The sequence below is a fragment of the Protopterus annectens genome, chromosome 1.part1 (assembly GCF_019279795.1).
Source record: "Protopterus annectens isolate FY-2018-M chromosome 1.part1, PAN1.0, whole genome shotgun sequence".
Lineage (NCBI taxonomy): Eukaryota > Metazoa > Chordata > Ceratodontiformes > Protopteridae > Protopterus > Protopterus annectens.
Genome location: NC_056726.1, coordinates 630557802 through 630580208, shown reverse-complemented (window position 1 = coordinate 630580208; position 22407 = coordinate 630557802). Strand labels below are relative to the sequence as shown.

The following is a 22407-nucleotide window of genomic DNA, read 5'->3' as shown; positions in this document are numbered from 1 at the left end:
CATTCACGAATTGAGCAGGGCTCTGATATGTGATTTGGACCACAAACCAGATCTGAATGATTGTAGACATACAGTCATTATGAATTCCACTGTACACACCAAATGGTGCAAAGGCAAGTATAATATAACATAGTTATAGTGTAATATAATTATGGTATAATATAATTATAATATAGTATAATGTATTATAATTGGACATATGTTGTATTATATATTTATGATATAATACATTATAATTTAACATATTCTATTATAGTATAACAAAGTTATAGTAAGGCCCAAGAAACAGTCAAAATGCAGTTTCCATATTTCACTACTGGCAGTAATGTGTTGAAGTCAATGATAAACAGAGCCACGTAGTGCTCGGGGCTGCTCCATGATGTGGTGCTTCTCAACTCTACGTTTGAGGAGCAAAAAAGTGAAAAAAAGGTCTGCTCCCCAATTTAATGTGCCTCACTAATGAGCAGCAAAAGCAATCCCTTCTTCCTTGATCTGTACATCCATCAAATTAAAGTTGAACAAAAAAGTCTTTTACTTTAAAAAAAAACTGACATTGAAATGATGCAAGGTATTCAAAATACAAAAAATAATAAAGTAAAATCAATAGTGGATAAAGTAATGACGTAAAGGGCTTAATTGCCATTATAGTCTTAAATGGCAGAATAATGTTGCTGCTGTCAGTGTCTCATATATCTTGGTTTCTGCTTCAGGCTGAAGAAAGCTTCTTTATCTGTGATGAAGCAGTAAGCAGAGAATGTCCAAACCTAAAGCCATAGGGTAATGAAACCCGTATAACTATATCCCTTTCATTGCTTAAGTACCTATGCATTCCCCTTGGTTAACCTTAATTATAAGCAAAGAAACAACAATCCAGTGGTAAATCTAAGCAAGGAAGTGATTGAAATTGCAGTTGCAACAAAATACTTAGATATCAAAGACACATACATTTGCGAATCTGAAAGGAAGTGAACATTCTGCAGTGTCACCTTCCAGTGTGTCTCAGCAGAACATATGCTGCATTTAATACAAAAGGAAGGAGAAAACCTTGAAATACACCTTGTGATAAGACAGACAGAGAGAGTGGCAGGTTGTGACCATCTGCATCAGCATTTGCATTCTTGTAGTAAAGACAGGGAAGCTGGCTGAAGTCTGTATTTGGCATTTTTCATAATGATATCACAGAACATTCTAAGAAAATGTGTTGTCTTATTAAAAAGCCATCCTTCCAAAAATGTAAGTGAAGGAATGAATATATACTCCCTGTCTTTAATAGCATGGGAATAGTTAAACCCTCAAACAAGACCACATCACACATAGCATATATGTAAAAATAATATCTGAGTGCAGTGTTATTTATTATCATAAGCATTCTTAGAATTTAGTTCTAAAACACACTGCTTGATTGACCATATGAGGCGACCTAATGTTAGAAATGGAGGAGGAGGAAGAGAGGAGTGGAATGAGTGGGAGGCCCTATCACACAGTACAAACTACACATTTGTCATAATGTAACATTATGCTATAGGTAGACTTTCACATCACTAGCATATCTGACTAATCTAAACTTGTTAGAATAGTAGTATATTTAAGCAGGGCGTCCATCCTCAAATTCATCTCCTAAACAGGATTTCAGTATAGGGGAAAATATTAATTTTATATATATATATATATATATATATATATATATATATAGAGAGAGAGAGAGAGAGAGACGGGGCTATTTTTTATAATTAAATGCGCTAGGTTATTTTGATAACAAAAATGGAAATTGGCTAGGCCTAAAATGGCCCACAAGTGCAGCTAACCTAGCACTTACCTATGAACCTGTAGGCTTATTAAACGTTTTGAAAAACATTCCCCTTAAGAGTTAGCTCTGCATTATTCTGTTGCAGACTGTGCCTCCTGTGGTTGAGCCAGGGGTACACCAGATTAAATGAGTGGCAGGCAGTTCTGGACTGTTTCAAGTCATGGAAGTGTGTATTCATGTTTTTTGTACCCCAAGAGAAGAATTCTTTTTGTGAATGAACAAGGCAATGTTATCCCATTTTGAAAGTGATCACTTTGTTACTAGATGTGTGATTATATTTGTAGAAGTATTTTTTGTCTGCCTTGGTGTTTACATATTTTTTGTCTGCATCAATTTTCCTTGATAGAGACTCTTTCTATAGTGTGATATTTTCTTCAGCACAGCATTGCTCAGTGGATTTGAAATCATTTTCATCAATGCTTCAGCAGTCATGTCCTGTCCTAGTGTTAATCTATAAATCTTGCATTTGATTTAGAAATGTCTAGCTAGATATCAGCCATTAAGATGGAAAGATACAGTGGGACAAACAGCACTGAATATGGTTATGATCTAAGTCACCCTGTACACCCTTATCAAGTAAAAAATCAGGGTAACACTTGCAGATTAATCGGTGTTAGATTTGAAGGTGCCAAGTACAACAGAGGGCTATAATCCAGTATTATTTCTAAGAGTGAGTTACTTGAAAGCTACCAAAGCAAACCTTTACTGTATGTATGTGACCAAATTACCATTTCCATGAAAATACCTTGTCATGCCACTGAGAAAATTAAACCAATCAGAAAACATTTAAACCATACCTCTCAACCTGGAAACGTCAAAAATCTGGACAAGGCCCATGAAAAATAGGTACAAATCTGTACGCTTATTAACATAAAATTTGCATACGCAATTATGTAACCCCACCCACTCCAATGGAATCATGGGATACCAAATTTCAAACGCAAACTGATGAACAAACAACCAAAATATTGTACCAGAGTCCCCCTGCAGCCATTCCAATGTCCCATTACCTGGCTATTTCACCCCATTTACCATAAACACTAATGTGCATACTGCTTTACTTCTACAATGATTATTTCGATTTTATTTTTACATTTTATAGCACAATGAACAAACACTAATAGACATCTGCTAAACAAAGCAATGATGTCTCACAATGAAAGCAGTCTCAGCCCTGTGCACTACAGTCAGAGCAACATACCACTATGCCAAATCAAAAACAAACTTAAATGGCTATCATTTAGTGAATTCAGTTCTCACTTCTCACCATAGCTCTCAACCTCTTAGCACAAAAAAAACTGTCCAAAGCCAATAATGGGGGAATACAGCCCCAAAAAATAGGGACATTTTTCAAATACTGATTTTATAACCTTAGAAAATTGCTAGAATAAAAGGTTTGGTGTTACCATTTATTTTCTGAAGAATATGAAGTCTGAAATGCAAATGCCTGTCATTATTTAGTGAATTCTGAAATCCAGAAAACCACAGATTTTATGAGGAACTATATTGTGGATTATACGGAGGACACAAGCAATGACAAAAATAAAACACACACACCCTTTCCATGCAATTGCAGCATAATGAAAATGGCAGCATTTCTGTATTCATAGGTTCATAGGTGTGTACTAGGCTAATGCTCTGGAGCCTTTACAAGCCTAGCCCATAGGATTACCCTGTTTATTATACAATTACATCTGTGTGAGGGACTTAATGCTAGTAATGCATTCTGCATTCCCTACATTTATTTAAGTATGAATATGAAGTGAAAATTCAAATGAAAAAAAATACTAGACAGTCAAGTTTTGGGTATTTTTAAAGAGCCAAAAATAACCTGAAAGAAAGAGGGAAAGCTTGAAGATGCAGGAATGCATCTGACACAAACTGCATTCACAAAGCACAGAAATATAACTGATGTTTGTCCCAGAGCCAACTGCCACCTACAAATTTCCCTTATGCAAGTCAGCATCAAACCCTACAAAAATGTTTTAGATAAAGCAAGTGAAAAATTAGACAAAGCAGGTGAGACACCTGGGAAGCATCACTCCTACACAGTGAAAGATTACGTATTGCACCACATGGACCAGCTCACCATTTCTTATTAAAATGACACATCCAATGCAAGCACAGTCTAATGCAGAATCAAATGGACATAACATCCCATTACAGATTTCAACCATCAACATTTATTTCAGTCTGTACCTTCATAAGGACTAAAGTTAACTGGCAGCTGCATACTGTTTACAGGACCCTTTGACATCCATGTTTGGTTGTAGATAGACTTTCAAATTCCCCTTGCTCTAAATGTGACAAATACCATTAATAGTTAGAAAGTAAACATGGGATATACAAGCTTACAAGTCAACATTTTCAAAAGAATACAAAACTGAAATATTCGTGGTTGTGTGAACTCAATTATGCTAGAGCCCATGTGAAGAATTTTCCACACTCAGAGTACATGCACCATACAAACGCACAAGTCAACTAGCAACACACCCTAGACTTTGTGGAAGTTAAGGATTTCAACCCATGCAACAAGTTAGAAGTCCGTTAAATCCTGCCACTTGGAAAAGATCAGGCTTCTCTCATCTTCGTAGATTCACTGTTTCAATTATCCTGAAGATACAAGTAAAACTGGCCATAGTTTTGTAAACAGAAACTTTATTCCATACTACTGTGCGGCAATAGCACCAACCCATGAAAAGATTATACTACTCACTCATACAGTAACAGTACAAAGCACCAGACACCTTCCTAGCTGGTTTGTCAGAATAGGAAAAGAAAAAAAAGAGCCGCACACACCCACTGAAATTGTGAAACTTTACTGCAACTCCTAACCAGAACACAAAACTACACAATAAACAGCCCATGAAAGTGGCAAGATGAAATAAGCGCTGCGTGCCATAGAACACCCCCCTAGAATTTTGTTTTGAACTGTCACTGCATTGCAATTGTACTGGAATACGGTACTAAACTATGAACAGCAGTAACTATGCAGCACTAACTCATCTAAGAGATCAAACTGAGTGTTTTAAAATGGGACTTCAAATACATAGAAAAACCTTCAAATACGTAGAAAAACTGTGCTAATCCACATGGCTACTGAGCTCCAATAGGTTAAAACAAGATAATGCAACACCCACTTCCGAGGGACAAATACTCAACTGTTCCGAACACGACACTGCGCGGCTTGACTTTAAAAATCGGAATGGACAGCAAAACACACACTACTTATACATACATAAACATGTAGATGGAAAAATAAAGAAACAGTGAGCAAAAGGCGGAGCTGCCAAGCTACCATTCTCAAAACTGACAAACACTACCAAATACCATCGCCCAAAGTGCTCAAACAAATACATTTTCCTCCAACCACAATGTGGAAACTGTTCGCTCCAGAATAAATCCCACACAACAGTAACAGAGAGAAAGCACAGGTTTATAGGTTTAATATCTGACCACAAACTTTGCAAAACACTGTCTCCCTCATGCACCCCGTGACTGACCACAAAACAGTCCAGCTTTGCATTATGCATCATGAAAACATCTTATTCGGCACAATCAGCAGCAATATATTATATCAGCTTCCAGTCTTGCTCATTCTTCTATACACAATGGCTCACACAGCAAAATGAAAACAGCAGCTTAATGAAACATACACCCTTTCCACACAGCATAATGAAAACACCTCATTTCTGTATTTAAGAAAATGGCACTAGCAGCAATATATCATACCAGCTTCCAGTCTTGCTCAGCTCAGCAAAATGAAAATGGCAGCATATTCAGTTCGACAGGAAAATGGCAGCAAATAACATAATGAATTATCCAGGGCAGCGTAATGAATCTTCTGGAGGCAGCATAAATATCAAGGGCAGCTTCCCGCTAAGGATTTGTAGATGTACGTTGAGCTTCAGCTCAGTTCTGACAGGCTGGCAGGCCATTTCATGGAGTTGACATCATCTCGCACGTGATGACGTCAGCTGAAAAAGCAAGGAAATAAAATTTAAAAATAAAAGCGCTAGGAAATCGGAAATTAAGGGGTGCCACTCAGGAATCGTGGCACTCTGTTATTTGGACCCCAAAACTCGGTAAAAACCGAGTAATTCGGTATGGTTGGGAGGTATGATTTAAATGATTCACAAAGGCCCACTGATAATATTATTTAGGAAGAGTGGAACAAACAGTGAATTCCATCATTAAACTGGACTGTAATGTAATATATATGCTTATTCATTTAGGTCTTTAAAGGGGCAGGTCTAGGTTTAAATAATTTTCTTTCTGAAGGAAATACTAGCTTAGAAAGTATTGCATTGGGTGTACAATGTGTAGTGCACCATGCACTCCTGAATAAACACTCTCACAAAGTACTTGATGTTTGGTTATGTCTCTGATAATGAAACATTCTTTAGTCCAAAGCCTGACTAGTTTTGTAATCAAAACATGTTTCAGCAATTGTTCAAGTTGCTTAGTCACATAAAATCACCAATGCCCAGTAGAATGGACCAGCATAAACTGCAGATCACTTGATGCAACGCCTGACATTTCAGGTTGAAATGAGCTGATTTTGTATTTACTTACTTGTATTTTGTCAGTTTTTCCCATAAGTGACAGCTAAAAAAGGATTCAAGAAACAATCTCAGGTTGAATATGTTCATGTGAATGTGCTATAATTTTGTCTTAGAGACATACTGAAGGCCTCTGTTGTGCACTTCGGACATTTGCACAAGTAGGAACACATCATAAGGTCATTGGTAAGCACAAAGCAACACAGAACTGCCTCCCTCCTCCAACATATCCTGGTCTTTCTGTATGCATATAGTGCATATTACCTACTCCGTGTACATACCGTCTTTCTGGAATACACATATGCAGAATTAAAGTCCTCCACTCATGTCTGTCCCTGCATGATTAGCATGTTATCGTAAGCCTTCTCAGCTGAATATGTTCTGATAGCAGCATATAGTGTGCATCCTATCACTTGTCTCAGGCACTTCATCTCCATCAATTATAGCTTCCTCAACTGTTCTGCCTTTACTGCCCAGGTTTCTGTACTATACAGTGGTACTGGTCACACCACTGTTTTGTACACTTTACTTTTCAGCTTCTTTTATATTTTTCTGTCATACACTACCCTTGATACTCTGTGGCAAATGGATGCAGCCCTTTTGATTCTAACTTTGACATCCTCATTCTGAATTCCCTTCTCCACATCTAACCCTCTTAGATCCTTGAAGTGGATAACCTCTTCCACTATTTTCCCTTCTATTGCAATTCTCACTTTCTTATGATTTCCACCAGTTGCTGCCATTACAATTGGCTTATCTGTACTCAGTTTCATCCCATCTGCTTTCAGTTTTGTATTCCATTCTCCTATCATTTGCTGAAGTTCTTACTCAGAGTCTGCCAGTAATACCACATCATCTGCATACAGCAACTTTGTTTGTCTGTCCTCTTTGTCTTGTTTGTTAATGTAGTCCATCACCAGTATGAACAGCACTGGACTCAGAGCTGAACCCTGATGCACATCTTCTCCCACTGGAAACCCCTTTGTGAGTCTGATTAGTCCAGTAGTTCCTTGTATGTAACCTGTCGTAATTCTACCAATGTTTCTGGGACTTTGAACCACCACACGACTGTCCAAATCATCTTTCTTTGGAATTTATCATATGCTTTCTCTAAGTTTAAGAATGCCCAGTTGGAGTCTTTCCTCATCTGTACCTTCTTTTCAACTGTCTCACTGCAAACATTGTTTTGTTGTACTGAACCCCCTAGAACTTTCAAGCAGTATGACAGGAATTTGATACTTGTGTACTGCCCACAGTTGTGAATATCCTTTTTTATCTTGTATACTGGCCGTAGTATGCTTATTCTAACAAATCGTCTGGGATGCATCTCTGTCTCCATATTAAGTAACCTTAGGAGCCATTTTCTTCATCTCACCCAACATCTTGATCATATCTGCTGGGACCTCATCTGAACCTGCTGCTTTCCCCCTGGGCAGTACAGCTTGTGTGGGGTTTTCTTCATGCCAAAGCTTCTGGAAGTCCTCCTTGCATCTGTCGTTTCCTGTGGACTGGTGTACAGGTTGTTACTGGCGTCCCTTATGAAGGGCACCTGACTGTCTTGTTTATCTTTGTGTCTTTGCCCTGAAATGTGATAGTTTCCTTGTGCCGTCTCGAGTCACTTCCCAGAAGTAGCAGGTAGAGTGCTTCGCATGCTTTTGTCTTCGCTGCTGCAGCTCTTCTCTTGCTCTCTTTGTTAATTAACCAGTTTTCCTTCTTAGCCTAGTCTGTCGTTTCTATCTCCCACTTTTTCCTGCAATCTTTCTTTCTTTTGATAACTTCCTGGACTTCTGGCTTGGCTGCATACCTGTCTTGTAGTCTTTACATATGCTATATTGAGGCACTGCCATTCTTCTAAAACTCCACCTATCTGCTTTTCTTTCTGATGTGCTAGAGGCCAGAGTAATTCCTTGAGCAGTTGTGCTTTCTGTCTAGTTAGCTTCCAGTTCTTCAGCGTAGTCTGTGTTGACCTTAGTGCCTTTCCTGACCACTGCTTGCAGCTGATTATGGTGGTTTATGCAGTGGACCAACTGTTTCACTGGGGGTGACTTTAGAACTTTAGAATCACTAATTCTACCCAATACAGTTTCCTTACTTAGGGGAAGTCTACCTGAGTTGCATGTTTGCCTCTCTTGTATGCTATCTTGTGATACTGTGTCTTGCTAAACCATGTGTTGGCCACCATCAAGCCATTTGCCAGACAGAAGTCTAGAATGGTTTCTCCTTCTTTATTCCTGTTGCTGCACCCATGTTGGCCCAGGCAGTCTTCATATCCTATTCAGTGTGTCCCATTACGCGTATGTGCATTCAGATCCCCCATTATCAATACCAATTCATGGTGTCCTGCTTTATCTACTAGGTCCTGTACCTGCTCTGAATGCTCTCTTTTCCTCATTATCACAACCCTGCTGTGGGGCCCAGGCTGAGATTCTGAATACTGCCCTATTCTTACACTGATTGCCATGAGCCTGTCTTAGTCCGGATAACATCCCTTACTGTCTTCTTAAGCCTCTTCCACATAATTTCTAGTCTGTCCTTCCCCTGAGTAGTAGACACTGAATCTCAAGCTAAGGGGCTTAGTGCACTGCCCTTCCATCTTATTTCCTGGATACAGAGGATGTCCAGCCTCCTCCTTACTATCATGCCGTCCACTTCCAAGCTGTGTCCTGTTAGTGAACCTACAATAAGTATAACAATTCTTAGTTCAGTTTTGACAAATTAGTTGGTTTTATATCCATCTTTCCATCAAGAGAGTCCTGCCAGGTAACCCAAACTGGGCAACTGGACAAAAGTTAGCCAGCAGCTTATTGACAAAGAGCTGCTGGGCTTTATGGTGGCAGCATGCTGGTCAGTAGGGGCATATACACCCCTCCCATGGGGGGGGGGTAGGCTGAGTCCTGAAAACACTTATCACCAGGAAATACCCATGCCCAGTTTTGGCTACATCAATCAACATGACCGAATCGCCCATTTGTAATATACACAAATTAAGAATACTCTTGCAGCCTCCCTTGCAGTCTATTACCTGGCAAACAGAGCTTGGGGTTGTTCCTCCACTCTTGTCCTGTTCCCTGCCCAAAGCATTCAAGAATGTCCATTTACACTTGTAAAAAATAAACTTCTTGTAGTCTTCTCTCCTGAGCACACAGTTACTCAGACTGATGTGTATAACCCTTCCTACAACACACCTGCTTAACTATACTGCATCAGTTATTTGTTCAGTGTGTGTGCATGTGTGTGTGTGTGTGTAAGCAAACGAGTATTTTTTGAGAAAACAACATTATGTGACTAATTTCATTGATTTGAAATTATTACTGTAGCATGAGGGTGTTGCCGTGTCACTGCTTGTCTACGCTTATGGTACTCAGGCAGCATAAGTTTGGTTCATGCTGTCACTTGCAGTGTAGGTTTTAGGTTAATGATACTCCTGCAGTATGACAACTCTGACATAGCACACAAGGTAAGGGACATGACAGCTGTAATGCCACATTATCGATTGGAAGATAGCCTGCCATCTTACGTCTCTGCCTCTGTTCAACCCCTCTATCCCCGATCATTCTGAATTCTACACTAATAATCATGCACAGCATGAAGCATCAGAGGTGAAAATTAAAGTGGCTAAGTTCCTCTCTGATCATTTCTGTTTGAGCAGAGGAACCAGGCAGGGGTGTCCTCGCTCTCCTTTGTTATTTGCATTATATTTAGAACCACTGGCAAAGAAAATAAGGGACTCGGAAATTCAAGGGTATAATTGGTATGGTAGTCAAGAAAAGCTGGCTCTATTTCCAGATGATATTATTTTATACATGACAAAAACCAGAAAGGGACATTACAGTGTTGTGGAACATATTAAGACATGTTCATATCTTCTCAGGATACAAAATTAATGACGCTAAAACAAAGGCAATAGGGTAAATCATGTACTCACGTACAAATTGGTCCAACAATATCCATAGTTATGGGGACATGATAAAATGAAGCATTTAGCAGTACGGATTAAAAATGATTCCAGTGTGACAGCTAAGGATATATGGGAAGAGACTAAACAAAAGATAATACAAAAACTGAGAAATTGGAAGCTCTGTTTTATGGGTATGGATAGCAAGATACAAGCAGTTAGAATGTTTTTAGTCCCTTTAGTTTTTTTACACAGGCCAGGCATATTTTTATCAACCAGAGAAGTTGTGGATAGCAATTAATAAAGAGCTGAAGGATTTTATCTGGGAGGGGAAGATGGCAAATGTTAAGTAGGATAAGCTGATTCTTTCAATAGAACAAGGTGGTCTGGGATTACCCAATTTGAAGGGGTATTTCAGAACTGTACAGTTAAGGCTCCTATACATAACACAAGCAGAAACCTGAATGATGGCAAAACGGGGGGGGGGGGTCAAGAAACAAGGAGAAACTGGGATTTTTGTTGCTGATCCTTAAGGAGAAAAACAATAACCATAAAGAATATTATATTCATAAAGTAGCAGAAAGTATTCTAAGAACTAAGCCAACATGGGAATGGAGGAAGGAGATTCTGCTGATAGGGATGACTGCAATTGGAGATACAGACAATGGGAAAAAGGGGGCTGGAATTTACTGGAGAAAACTGATGAAATAATCAAGTTATTGGGAGCAAATAATTAGAGAGGGGAAAGGTAATAGAATGGAAAGAGGCCAAGGATGTATTTGGGCTGCAGGCTAGAGACTGTCTTCTGTATCATGGATTGATATCAGAGTATAGCCAGAGAAAAAGAAACAGGGATCCTAAGCTCAAGACCAGCACTGGTAAACTTTTTAGTAGAATTTAGAACAGGAGCTGCTGTTAAAAAAGGAATGATTAGTAGAATGCATACAATTTTGCATGATAACTATAAGAATCAATCAGAGGAGGTTAGAAAGGATTAGGAAGAAAGACTTGATAAGCAATTCACAAAGAAACAATGGGGGAATATATGGATGCCTCCCAAATATGCAACAAAGTCTAGAAGATTTAGGATCTTTGCTTGGAAGTGTTTACATAGGTATTTTTATACCACAAGTAGACTCCAAATAATTTTCCTCATGTAGATAATAGTAAATGCTGGAGGTGTAATGGGTAGGAAAGAGGTAATTGGGAAGATATTTTCTGGAAGTGTAATGAGTTGGCAGTCTTTAAAAATTCCCTGCAGACTACTCTGTCAGAAATACTAGGTGAGCAAATTGGTATGACTAAGAAAATTATTTTTCTGAGCTATGATGCAGAATCAGAATTGCCTAGATATGGTAAGGCCTTGCTGTGTCTAATTTTGATAGCAGCCAAAAAAGCAATCACTAGAAAATGGAAATCAAAGTCTAACCATATTAGAAGTAGTGAATATAGTTAACAGAGATAAAACAACAGGAGTTGGAATCTTTAGATAAGGGTAGGAGCAAATTACATAGAAACAAATGGAAACTGGGAATAATACATGCATATGGGGAATGAGGTTTAAAAGAATGCAGAATTTGAATGTATTATGTAATGTTTAACTGACAAAGACTGGATAGATTATAAGTGATGTGTAATGTTTGCAACTAAAATTATGTCAATATGGTTTATTTTTATTTATATAAATGCATGATTGCCTTTGTCATAAGTGATAATTTCATAAAGATGTTTCTTGTTTAATAAAAAAATGCATAAATAATCACGCACATCATTTATAGCTGGGAAACACATCTGTATTTAATACTGACTTGCTGAATCACGCATGGCTGCAGATCGGGGAATATTTGCAGATTCTCCTCACTGCTGAAATGTGTTATAGTGGAAGTTGGTGGAGCATTATATTGGCTGTGCATCACGTGCAGCCATGTTACATTTTCCAGAGAGTGCAGATGTAGTTAAGAGTTTTGTTAATGCTGGCCACTATATGTAAAGGTCATGCTTGACCGTCTACTAACAGTGATAAGTTATCTGTTTAGCAAAATACATGATACCAATTTGGAAGTTATTTCAACAAATTATGTTGTTTTGAGATAGATGGCCCTAAGTGTTGAAAATGTATCATAACATTCTCATGACTAATTTCTGAGAATTCTATGAGTGTGTTTTGGAAACAGTTCTGTTTAAACTGCTCAAATATTGGACAGCACACTGGCTTGTACCATGTAATCAGCTAGTAAAATAAACTGTTATCCATTCACTTAAACTAAATCATATTTTAAACAGCTAGGTTTTTGTGTTCACAGATAACCTCTGTTCTGTAAGTTTGTCACATAAAATGTGTGGATTTTACTAAAAACATACTGTGGGGAAAAAAGTGGTCTACACACACACACACACACACACACACACACACACACACACACACACACACACACACACACACACACACACACACACACACACACACACACACACACACACACACACAAGCATGCATAAGTGAGCTGTATGCCAGCTTTTTCAAGGATGTTGATATACCAACTTTCTCATGAAATCAAATTTTTTCAGCTCAGACAGCCTACATATTAATTTTGTAAATGTCTTCTGCTTAGTCACCATAGTCAAAATAAGGATGAAACATTTCAGTGGGAAAGGAAGCTTGTTTGTACATACCACTCTCTCCCTGTACTCTATTTAATTAAAGGAGTCTGAGTCAAGCTAATCATATTGATATAAAGTGACAGTTTGGCATTGTGTTAGAATCAGAAATAACCTGACTGCCAGCAAGGATAACTGTGCACTTTATCTTTCTGCTTCTTTATTCTTAAGGATTTCTGGGAACATTTTGCATGTTGTGATACACTGGCTGTTACTTCGTTAACGTTTAGCTGGAAAATTCTGTGAATAAGTATATTTAACAAGAATGCAATTAAAGTTGGTTTTGAGCTTCTCATTCTTCATTGCTATCTGTGCTGTCTGTGCACCAAGCCTTCAGAAAATTTACCAGCTTCTAATCCAGGCAGACTGCTTTTGCTATTGTCCTCTTACAGTTTTATGTCTGGATGTATGTTGTTCCCGATATACTAAACAAGGTTGCCAAGCCTAAATAATATGTCATTTGTATCAATCAGAGCAGAAGCTAACAAACTGAGAAAATTGCAAATGCAGATAGTCTGATTGCATTTCATCTGAAAAAACGTCTTCCTGGAGAAATACCGAAAAATAATGGATTTTCTTTTATTGCCAGTGACATTATAAGAGAAGACAGAAAGAAAGACAAAGTTTTTTTTTTGCATTTGTAGAACTGAAACCTACAGTTAAATGAAGAGTTTCCCGAGTCCCTCCAAACCTACTGAAAGGACATAATGTACAACTGGTAAGCTTAGAATAAAATAATTAGAATCCTAAACCTAGTGAGTTACTACAGCAATATAACTTTCAGTCTCATAGTAGAAATCTTACTGAATTACGTATCGAATGTGTATCTACGCAGCGTAAGACAAATTATGGAGATAGACAATACAGCAAATACTAAAAGATGTAATTGAATGCGGAATAAATGAAGAATGCATTTAAAGAATGCATGGGCGGCTAAAGCTGTTAGTCTGTATGGCTGCAGCCATAAAAAAAATTTAGAAACATGTATTTTAGCATAAAAAGTTAATTTATTTTTATTTTTTCCTACTTACTGAAATCTACTATGTTGGTTGCACATCTTATACTAGCTTCAGTTTTTGAACACATCGTTATAATTTTGAGCATGAGTGTGACCAGAAAAAAATCTAAAAGTGCTGTTTCACGTATCTGGAAGCTTCTGGGCTGTGTTTTAAAACAGCCCAACAGCTTACACATTCCTCTACTAACATTCAGACTGTCATGCCCGTTGTCACCCCCACCCTGTACTGGCTTTGTTAATGTTATACTCCTGCTGTTGCCTGTCGAATTGTGAGACATAGCAGCTACAAAATGAATGAGTATGGATGCATGTCAGTCAAAGTCAGAGCATCCCACCAACTCATGTGCTGTTGTGCTCGTAAATGAATTGGTAACTTACTGAGTTGTGCTAACCAGTCAGAGTTAGGATTATTTGGCACAATATTTAAATATACTTAAAAGTGGGGAGACAAATATGTAAATGTACATGGGGCTAGAATGGTCTCAAAGATTTTTCTGACAACTGTGGTAACTGCAGTTCAGATATTTTATACTCTGAGGTTGCTGTAGACGGTGAGAGTTGAAAGAAAGACAGAAAGGAGGTGTCAGTCAGGAGTGTTCAGTAACGCATTTCATTCAGTTCAGCTGTTAAGATTTAATTTTGTGCCTTACTGAACTGCATCAACAATTTTTGTCTAGAAAATAGATACATTGTAGCAAACTTCGCTTTAATGAGATTGCTTTCTTTGGTACCTCTACCTGTGCTTACAGTGAAAGAGTGCACTGTAAACAAGCGTGTTTCTTAAAATGACTTCTGTTAAATGCATTCCTTTACTTTTGCTACTCGTACAAAATCACCTTTTAAGTATAGTTCACAGAATTGTGTAGGTGAGTTCTGCATGTGTTAAGAGGCTGTTCTGAAAGATGATTTGAAAATACTTGTGTATTGACATTGTTCTTAAACTGTGCAACACCTCACATACAACAGGCTGTCATCATTTACTTTATGAACAGTTTAACAAGGCAAACCAGCCATCAAATTATGCTGAGTTCCCACTGAATCCAGATGTTTCCATGCTGGGGAGGTACCAGATCCCATCAGATATTAAATAGTTTTTGTTTAATCATCCGCGCATTGTCTGCCTTGATTCTTTTAAAAGGAAATGGTTTGTGTGCCACTTGTTACATAATGGAATTAACCTATTAAGAACAACTCTTGCCAGAATTTTTTTTTTCTTTGTGTAAATATCAGTCAGGTGACAACTTGTCCTAGTTCAAGCTCTCATGTCTTTGAAGGGAGAGGCTATGTGGGGCAGAGATCAGTAGCTAAATATAAGTCATTCTTTCAGCTCGGCATAGTCAAAATGATTGCTTGGCTTGAAATTTTTTGTGTTTGTGTGTGTATGCTTGTGCGCGTGCAAATCTGTATGCTTGTGAAATTTGTTGGGAGGCACTGGGAAATCACTCTATGCCGGCTGTATGTTCAAAGGTAACATTTGAAAAGAACACAGCATATTATATATTCCTTTCTACAAAATATGATGCTCTGGTATATGCATTTAAGTGTACAACTTTATCCTGTCAAGAAATAATCGTGGTAAGCTTTGGCTTCAGTTCACATTTTCAAAAGGCGTACAGCTTTTTGAAAGCTTTTAGTACTAGTCTATTATTGCTTAAAACAGAAATGTGCTTTGCTCTTTGTATATCTCCTACCATTTGACAGCTGACAGTGCAATTCAGAAATATCCAACACTCTCTGACTGTCTGTAGGAGCCAAGGTTAGGCTGCAGAGACTAAGGCTGAAGTCTTAGCAGTTTCAATCAATAAAGTGGCTTCTAGTAGTAAATGTTAATGGGTGGTGCTGCAGAGGGTTGACTCCCGCACCCGTGTACGGTGAAAGAGTGGTACTTAGTGTTGGGCACAGTAATGAGGAAAGACAGTAGGAGCAGGAACTTCCTAAACCTGGTGTTGAGTATTTCAGAGAATAGATTCCCAACTACTGCCAGGTTTAGAGTGAAGATCAGAGCTGACATGAAGTATAGAAAGATGATTAATGATGTGCGGGTAGGCAGGAATTTACCATTGTGTAAGTCAAATGTGTACTGCTAACAATTCTTGGTGTGAGTTCTTCTGATACTTCTTTGTAGAATGTTTATTCTTTGAATAGAGCACTTCTGTGACTGTTTGAGTTTAAGCTACAAGAAAATGTAATGTTTTTCATAGAGATTTTTTTAACATTGCTTTTCTTTGAAGTTCATGGCTTCTCAGGGGGCTGGCATCTAGAAAGCAGAAGTTCCTGTAATGTACAGTCAACAAGTGAGACGTGTTCACCACTGCTAAAGTGAATCTTTAAGTGATCTACTCCTGTGTGCACAGTGCCTGTATTAGCCCTGTTAGTCACTTCTACTTCATTAACAAACTAGGTCAGGACAGACTCTTGTCAGTGATGATAACAAAGACTGTTACAGCAGGGAGCGCCACCTATATTACTGACCCACTAATAGAGATCAGGTTCTTACTGTGTACACCTCAGGTGTGTAGACTGCAGACTGCTTCAAGATAGCTGTCACGCAAGTAAAATGATGTATGACAACTTATTTGTATAAAATGATTTGATGTAGCCACACCCCATTCCTGTTAGCCCCACTCATGTTTTGCTGCATGCACCTCTCATTACTTTGAAGTTATCAGCCACCCCTGAATAAAGGATATTAAGATAATATAACCTGACATTGAAAAATGCATTAAAGATGGTTTTAGTAGTGGAAGCATCAAGTAACAATTTACAAGATTTGCAAAGTAAACGTGTATCAGCATTAACTTAAATAGAAAAACATCACAGCACCGGATGGGATTCTTAGACTATGGAGTGGAACAAAGCCAACACTTAACAGTATGCAGCTTTCTATTATTATGATTGCCCAGATAAATAGATTAAATTATGGTCTGTGAATATGCCCACTACCCTAACATTACTTATTTGAGCAAACTGTAACTGTACCCTTGCCCTGCTCTTAACCCTACACATTAGATCACTAAATACACTTTTCCTGACAGTGCCACAATGCAGCTTTGCAGAGAGTATTTGTGTCTGCAAGTTCATGAGCTGTTTATTTTTTTTTTGTACTTCTGTTACCAGTCACAAAAGGATACTGTTTGGTTTCTATTTGCTCCCAGTTCAGTTTCAGTGATTATTGCTTTTGATAAATGGTGCTGCCAGCGTGCTTGCAGCAGTATTACGTGTCACACTGTAAGTGTGTTTGACTATTGGTAAAAGACTCATAGGTAGATTTTTTTTTATTTTATTTATGTGTTAGCCAGGTATGCCCACTGGACACAAGTGTTCCTTTTCTAGCAGTACTGTCTCCTTAAGTGACTTGCTCAGAATCACACAGAAAGCAGATGGAAGCTGAGAGAATCAAACCATTGACTATGAGAAGCAACTTGTTAAAAGCACATATCCTTAATTCTCTTGCAAGTTGCCAGATATCCATATGTGAAGCATTCATGAGTATAATTTAATCATGCCAGTTTCCTTCTGAATTTCAGAATAAAGACAAAGGACACATGTTGCATCAGTAGTCCCACAGTACATCGGATGCTGCATTGGAACAGGTTCTGCCAGCTGGGCTTAAGGTGTTTGATAAGTGTCTGAATTTTTGATGTACAGTATTTGACTTGCATATGCCTGACATTGCTAGTCTAGTCTTATTTCTTATGGATGTGGCAGATTTATTGATATGACTACCTCACACAATCTCAGAGTAATTTTCACTGAAATTGGACATCTAGTATAGAAGTTATGTAGATGAAATGTATTTGCCTTTAATTTCAACCTTTTGGTTAAGTGCAGAATGTAGTCAAGCTGCTCATGCAGAGCTTATTGTATATTCTGTAAGTGCTGATAGTAAGACATCTGAGCTCCAACACCCTGTTATAAGTCTTTGTTCATGTCTGTGTGCCTAGATGGGTGTGGTTATGTAAGTGCTGATAGTAAGACATCTGAGCTTCAACACCCTGTTATAAGTCTTTGTTCATGTCTGTGTGCCTAGATGGGTGTGGTTATGTAAGTACTGATAGTAAGACATCTGAGTTTCAGCACCTTGTTATAAGTCTTTGTTCATGTGAGTGTGCCTAGATAGGTCTGGTTATTGCAATTTGTATGGGATCACGATTCTCCCCCTCAAACATTTTCAAAATGCCTCCTTTACCTAGTAAGATGCAGTGAATAGTGGCAAAAGCAAAAGGCCTGTCTAAACAAATATAATTTACCCTAAGGTGTTATGACCTCAGTGCAGGTTAACTTTAGTTACAGAGCATGTGGAGTGTCTACCACCTGCTCAGGAGCTTGTTGTCATTTTCAGGGTTTGCTGTATATTCCAGAAAAATCATTGCACCATCTTTGAAAATGTATTGCATCCAGAAATTATTTTCTGACGTGTCTTTCAGTCAGTTGTAGTAGGTGTTATTTAAATATGTAGACATTGTCTAAGGGGAAAATGGATGAATGTTCAGTCACTGCCAGTTAGATGTATTGGAAATCACACTGGCAGTGTTAACACTATCCCTGGAATTCATTAAGGTATCTAGCATGAGCTGTGCAGTTCATGCTAATAAAGACCATTCTGCCTTGAAATGCTGATTCGCTATTCAGAAACATTGCCGTGATGAGGTAAGACCTCATTATTGACTAATTTGTATGTTTCTCGACTCACAGTTACTACTGTGACATGCAGATCATTCTGATCTGCACCTTATGGTGGTAACCTGCTGCTTGTGTAGGCAGTGGCATTCCTCCCAGCCTCCGTGTACACGTTGTGGTACCTTAACGAATTCAATCCTGTGTGAGGTATTTTCCTTTTTTCCTGTGTTAGTGTAAAAGTAGAATTGGTATACATTAGTTCAGGGCTGTGGATGTTTGCTACTCAAATTAAGGGTGCAGGGGAGCTTTTCCCCTTGAGAAAAATACTTTGTAAAGAAATTTTAATTGAAAGGAGGGTTCAAACAGTTATTTTTGTCTGTCTGAGCCTTCATTGACTTTTAACTTGATGACTTGTAGGGGAACCCAGTAACATTTTTATAATTTGCATTAGCTTTATCAGTCATAAAATTGACATTGATTCACTGAAGGTAATCTCAGCAGGCTCTGTTATACAAAGTAAAATCAGTGACAACCACTGCAACCACCATCTGGAGACACCTCCACAAATTATATACACCAACTAAATGGTCACATGATACGGGGAAAAGGTGTGAAGTCAATTAGTGTTGAAAGAGTTTTTAATTTACTTTGCACAAATGTCACTTGATGAAAGAACCTCTACAGAGTTGCCAAGCTCCAATTGTTGTACCATCAGGCAGTTTTATCAATTCTGCGAGACAAGTCTTCATTCAGTCTTTGTTTGTATGGCAGAGATTCATATGTCATTATCTATTTCTGTACCCAGTATTATGCAACAGGCAACAAGGTTCACAAAGGTTTGCATCTGTCTTCAGCATTTATCATTGCAGTTTCTACTGAGACTAAGTATTTAGCATAGTTCTGCATAACACCTCGGCCCTAATAATCAAATGCCTAAATAAACATTAGCAGCATACCCATATGTCTGAGCTCAGTTAAAAGCCTCATAATTTCACTCTGACTAATCTCAGGTACAGCCTGCTATATGCAGTCACCGCAGTTATCCCCCTCACTTTCTTGAACGTACTGCATGTCATTGGTTTGTATGTTTATACATATTGTCTCTTACATATGCATTCTCATTGTATTTCCTTTGATTCACTTGTCTACTTTGCAGTTACATTTGTATATAATTGATGTGTACATTCTATTAGTTTTTTATACTTCTTGTTAATTGCTGAATCTTGTACGTCCTTTGTGACTGCATAACTTTTTTCACTCTCTCTCCTTGCTAAGAGTAAAATCACTGTTCTTCCATATCCTCATTCTGTAGTCATAGTTTGTCTTAATTCTCTGCTTTTTAGCATATACAACTAAGGAACTTTTATCTTCATTTATATGTAGTTCAGAGTTTTAATGATGAACCTAAATATTTTTAATTTTACTGTACTTACATTGTAGATATGAACAAAAAGCAGAATAAATAAATATCACCTCAGGTCTCACCTGAAAAGCAGCTTCTAAACTACTGGGACTAACCCGGTCAATAAAGGATGGATAAATAAATAAATAAAACAAATAAATAAACATTACAAAAATACAATAAATATATAAAGATCCATTATTTATCTGTAAAGGTTCTTCTCACATTTTGGCACACACCTTTAGTTTGTGACAATACAACAAAATGCACATGACTCCAGCTCTGTGGCATACAGGGATGAAGCCTTGGCTATGACCCAGACAACCTGAGTTTGATTAGTGGCTCAGGCATTAGAAGAGCGTTGTTGAGGGTAGGAGTGAGCTATCATTGCAGGCTCACCTATCCGGGGAGAAGTTGGTGGATTTGGTTTGCTTTTTGGGTGATGCCTAGAGGCAAGAGTGAGTACTGCACCTGTGGAGCATGAGCCCGACAAGCACATACTTCCCATGCAGAAGTGCATTGGCTAGGGAAGTCTGTGCATGGAGGCATGCTTTCTGCAACAGGCAAACTAAGCGGAGCTCAGAGGATCAGTTCCAAGGAGGAGCATAGGCTCCTTTGTCAGCCCACTCACTATCATCCAGCTCGCTCCATGAAGGAATACATGATCTGATAAGGCTCCTCAGACAGATCTAGCTTAGTTCTGGCTGGTCCTTGCCCCCGATGGGAAGAATGGGCCAAATGGGTAAATGTAGTAGATCCAATGGATAGGTTTTGTGGTGGCAGAGGAATGGGGAGGGAAGTAACAACATGATGCATTTGAAGCATTATAAAGCTTCTTGCAACTCATTGAACATAAGCTAATGCAGACAAAAAATTAAAATTATCATGCAAACAGAAACACTTGAAAACACTCCACATTCCAAAGACATGCATCTGGAGCATTTCTCCTCGGGCCTCCGCTGAAAACAGGCTCTATGGAACCTAGTCGGACTTTCCCGGTCAACAAATGTTAAATAAATAAATAAAAATAAAAAGTATTCCGTGTTCAGTGCAGAAAATAAACACAGTCTGTCATTCCTTTAGGATCAAGAAAAAATATATATATACAAAATGGTTATTGTGCCTTCTATTAAAGCTCATTTTTTAGTAATATTATTATTGTAATATGAGAGTGCAGCATTTGTATTTCATTGTTTGTCTGTAGGTAAACCATAGGGTACTACTTAAATGTTCAAAGACCTTAATCCATGCATTTCATTTTATTCTTTCTGCAGCTAGAAGAATAATGTATTATCCAGATTTGTTTGTAGAATGTGTTTGTTGTTATTTGATTCTGTTTTAAAATCAGATTGCTTTAAACATTACATACGTGCTGTAGTGTAGGTTGTACTATTTTATTACCTGCTATTTCCCTTTAAGTTACTGTATCAGATATTTACGTCTGGAGGTCAGAGTCTCTATGCTTGTGATCCACATTTCTTATTTAATGCCTGAGCAGTGCAGCAGAGTTTTTGCAGCAAACAAAATACCCCAGCAAGTTTTAGGGGTAAATGTTAATTTAGCATCTACATATGTTTTTTCCATATGGCTATACAGTGACATTTTGGGGGGAAGCTTTCCATGAGCTTTTTTAGTGAAAATGCATCCATCACTTTGCTAACAACTGTGAAGCAAACAATTTCATGTAGTACTCTTTGCAGATTAGGAGCATGCATTATAGCATACCATAACAAATGAGCTGAAGTAGTAACAAAAATGCATACAGTGGTATGGCAGTTTTAATATAGCTTTGTGAAAATACAAACCATTATCGCATTTCACTCATTGTTGCTACTTTCAAGACAAGCATTTCACAGGGTCATGGTGAGCATATAAAATGTCCACGTTTAGAGCTGTGCAGTGAAAGCTACAAGTTTAGGATTAAGTTTTGATTAGATTACTGAATATCAAACCAAAATCGATCTTGCATTCATCACTGATACTGGTTTTAATGACTGGATTCAAAACTGTGTGAACTCAGTATTCAACAAAGAAAAAAGGACATGTAATTATGTTTTTTGAATTTATTTAATTATTAGCTGATTTGTTACTTTAGGGTCCTATTTATCTCGGACTTACATATGGACAGATATGGACAATTACATTTGAGGCTCTGTACGAATGGATTTTTCTCGTACTGTTTTTTTTTGTGTGGGTTTAATAAGTCTGTAAATAAGGGTACGTAGCATGGTGCATTAAATTGTTTTGGGTGACACTAACCTACTTGTTTTGGGGTAGGAATTACGTATAATCAGTATGAATGAACATATACTAAGGCTATTATTGTGCTCTTATGATTATACCTTATTAATACAACTAGTGTAAGGAATTTCGATCCATCATAGTCTGTTTTGGTGTATATGTACATACAGCTCTTGGGGGCTTATGAATAGGGGATCATAACAT

The 22407-nt window shown here is 37.9% G+C and overlaps 1 protein-coding gene across 20 annotated transcripts in view; it reads left to right on the top strand.

Annotated features, from left to right (window-relative positions):
* The window catches only part of LOC122806573 (regulating synaptic membrane exocytosis protein 1-like), a 3343889-nt gene that overhangs the window by 560668 nt on the left and 2760814 nt on the right, over nt 1–22407 (top strand). Inside the window, exon 1 of one of the 20 annotated variants that reach the window (XM_044077199.1) lies at nt 13256–13640. The exons of the other annotated variants lie outside the window; for them this stretch is intronic. Within the exon in view, the coding sequence (XP_043933134.1) occupies nt 13630–13640 (11 nt within the window). The 5' untranslated portion in view covers nt 13256–13629. Of the gene's footprint in view, nt 1–13255; nt 13641–22407 lie in introns of those variants that run through there. 20 annotated transcript variants of the gene reach the window in all.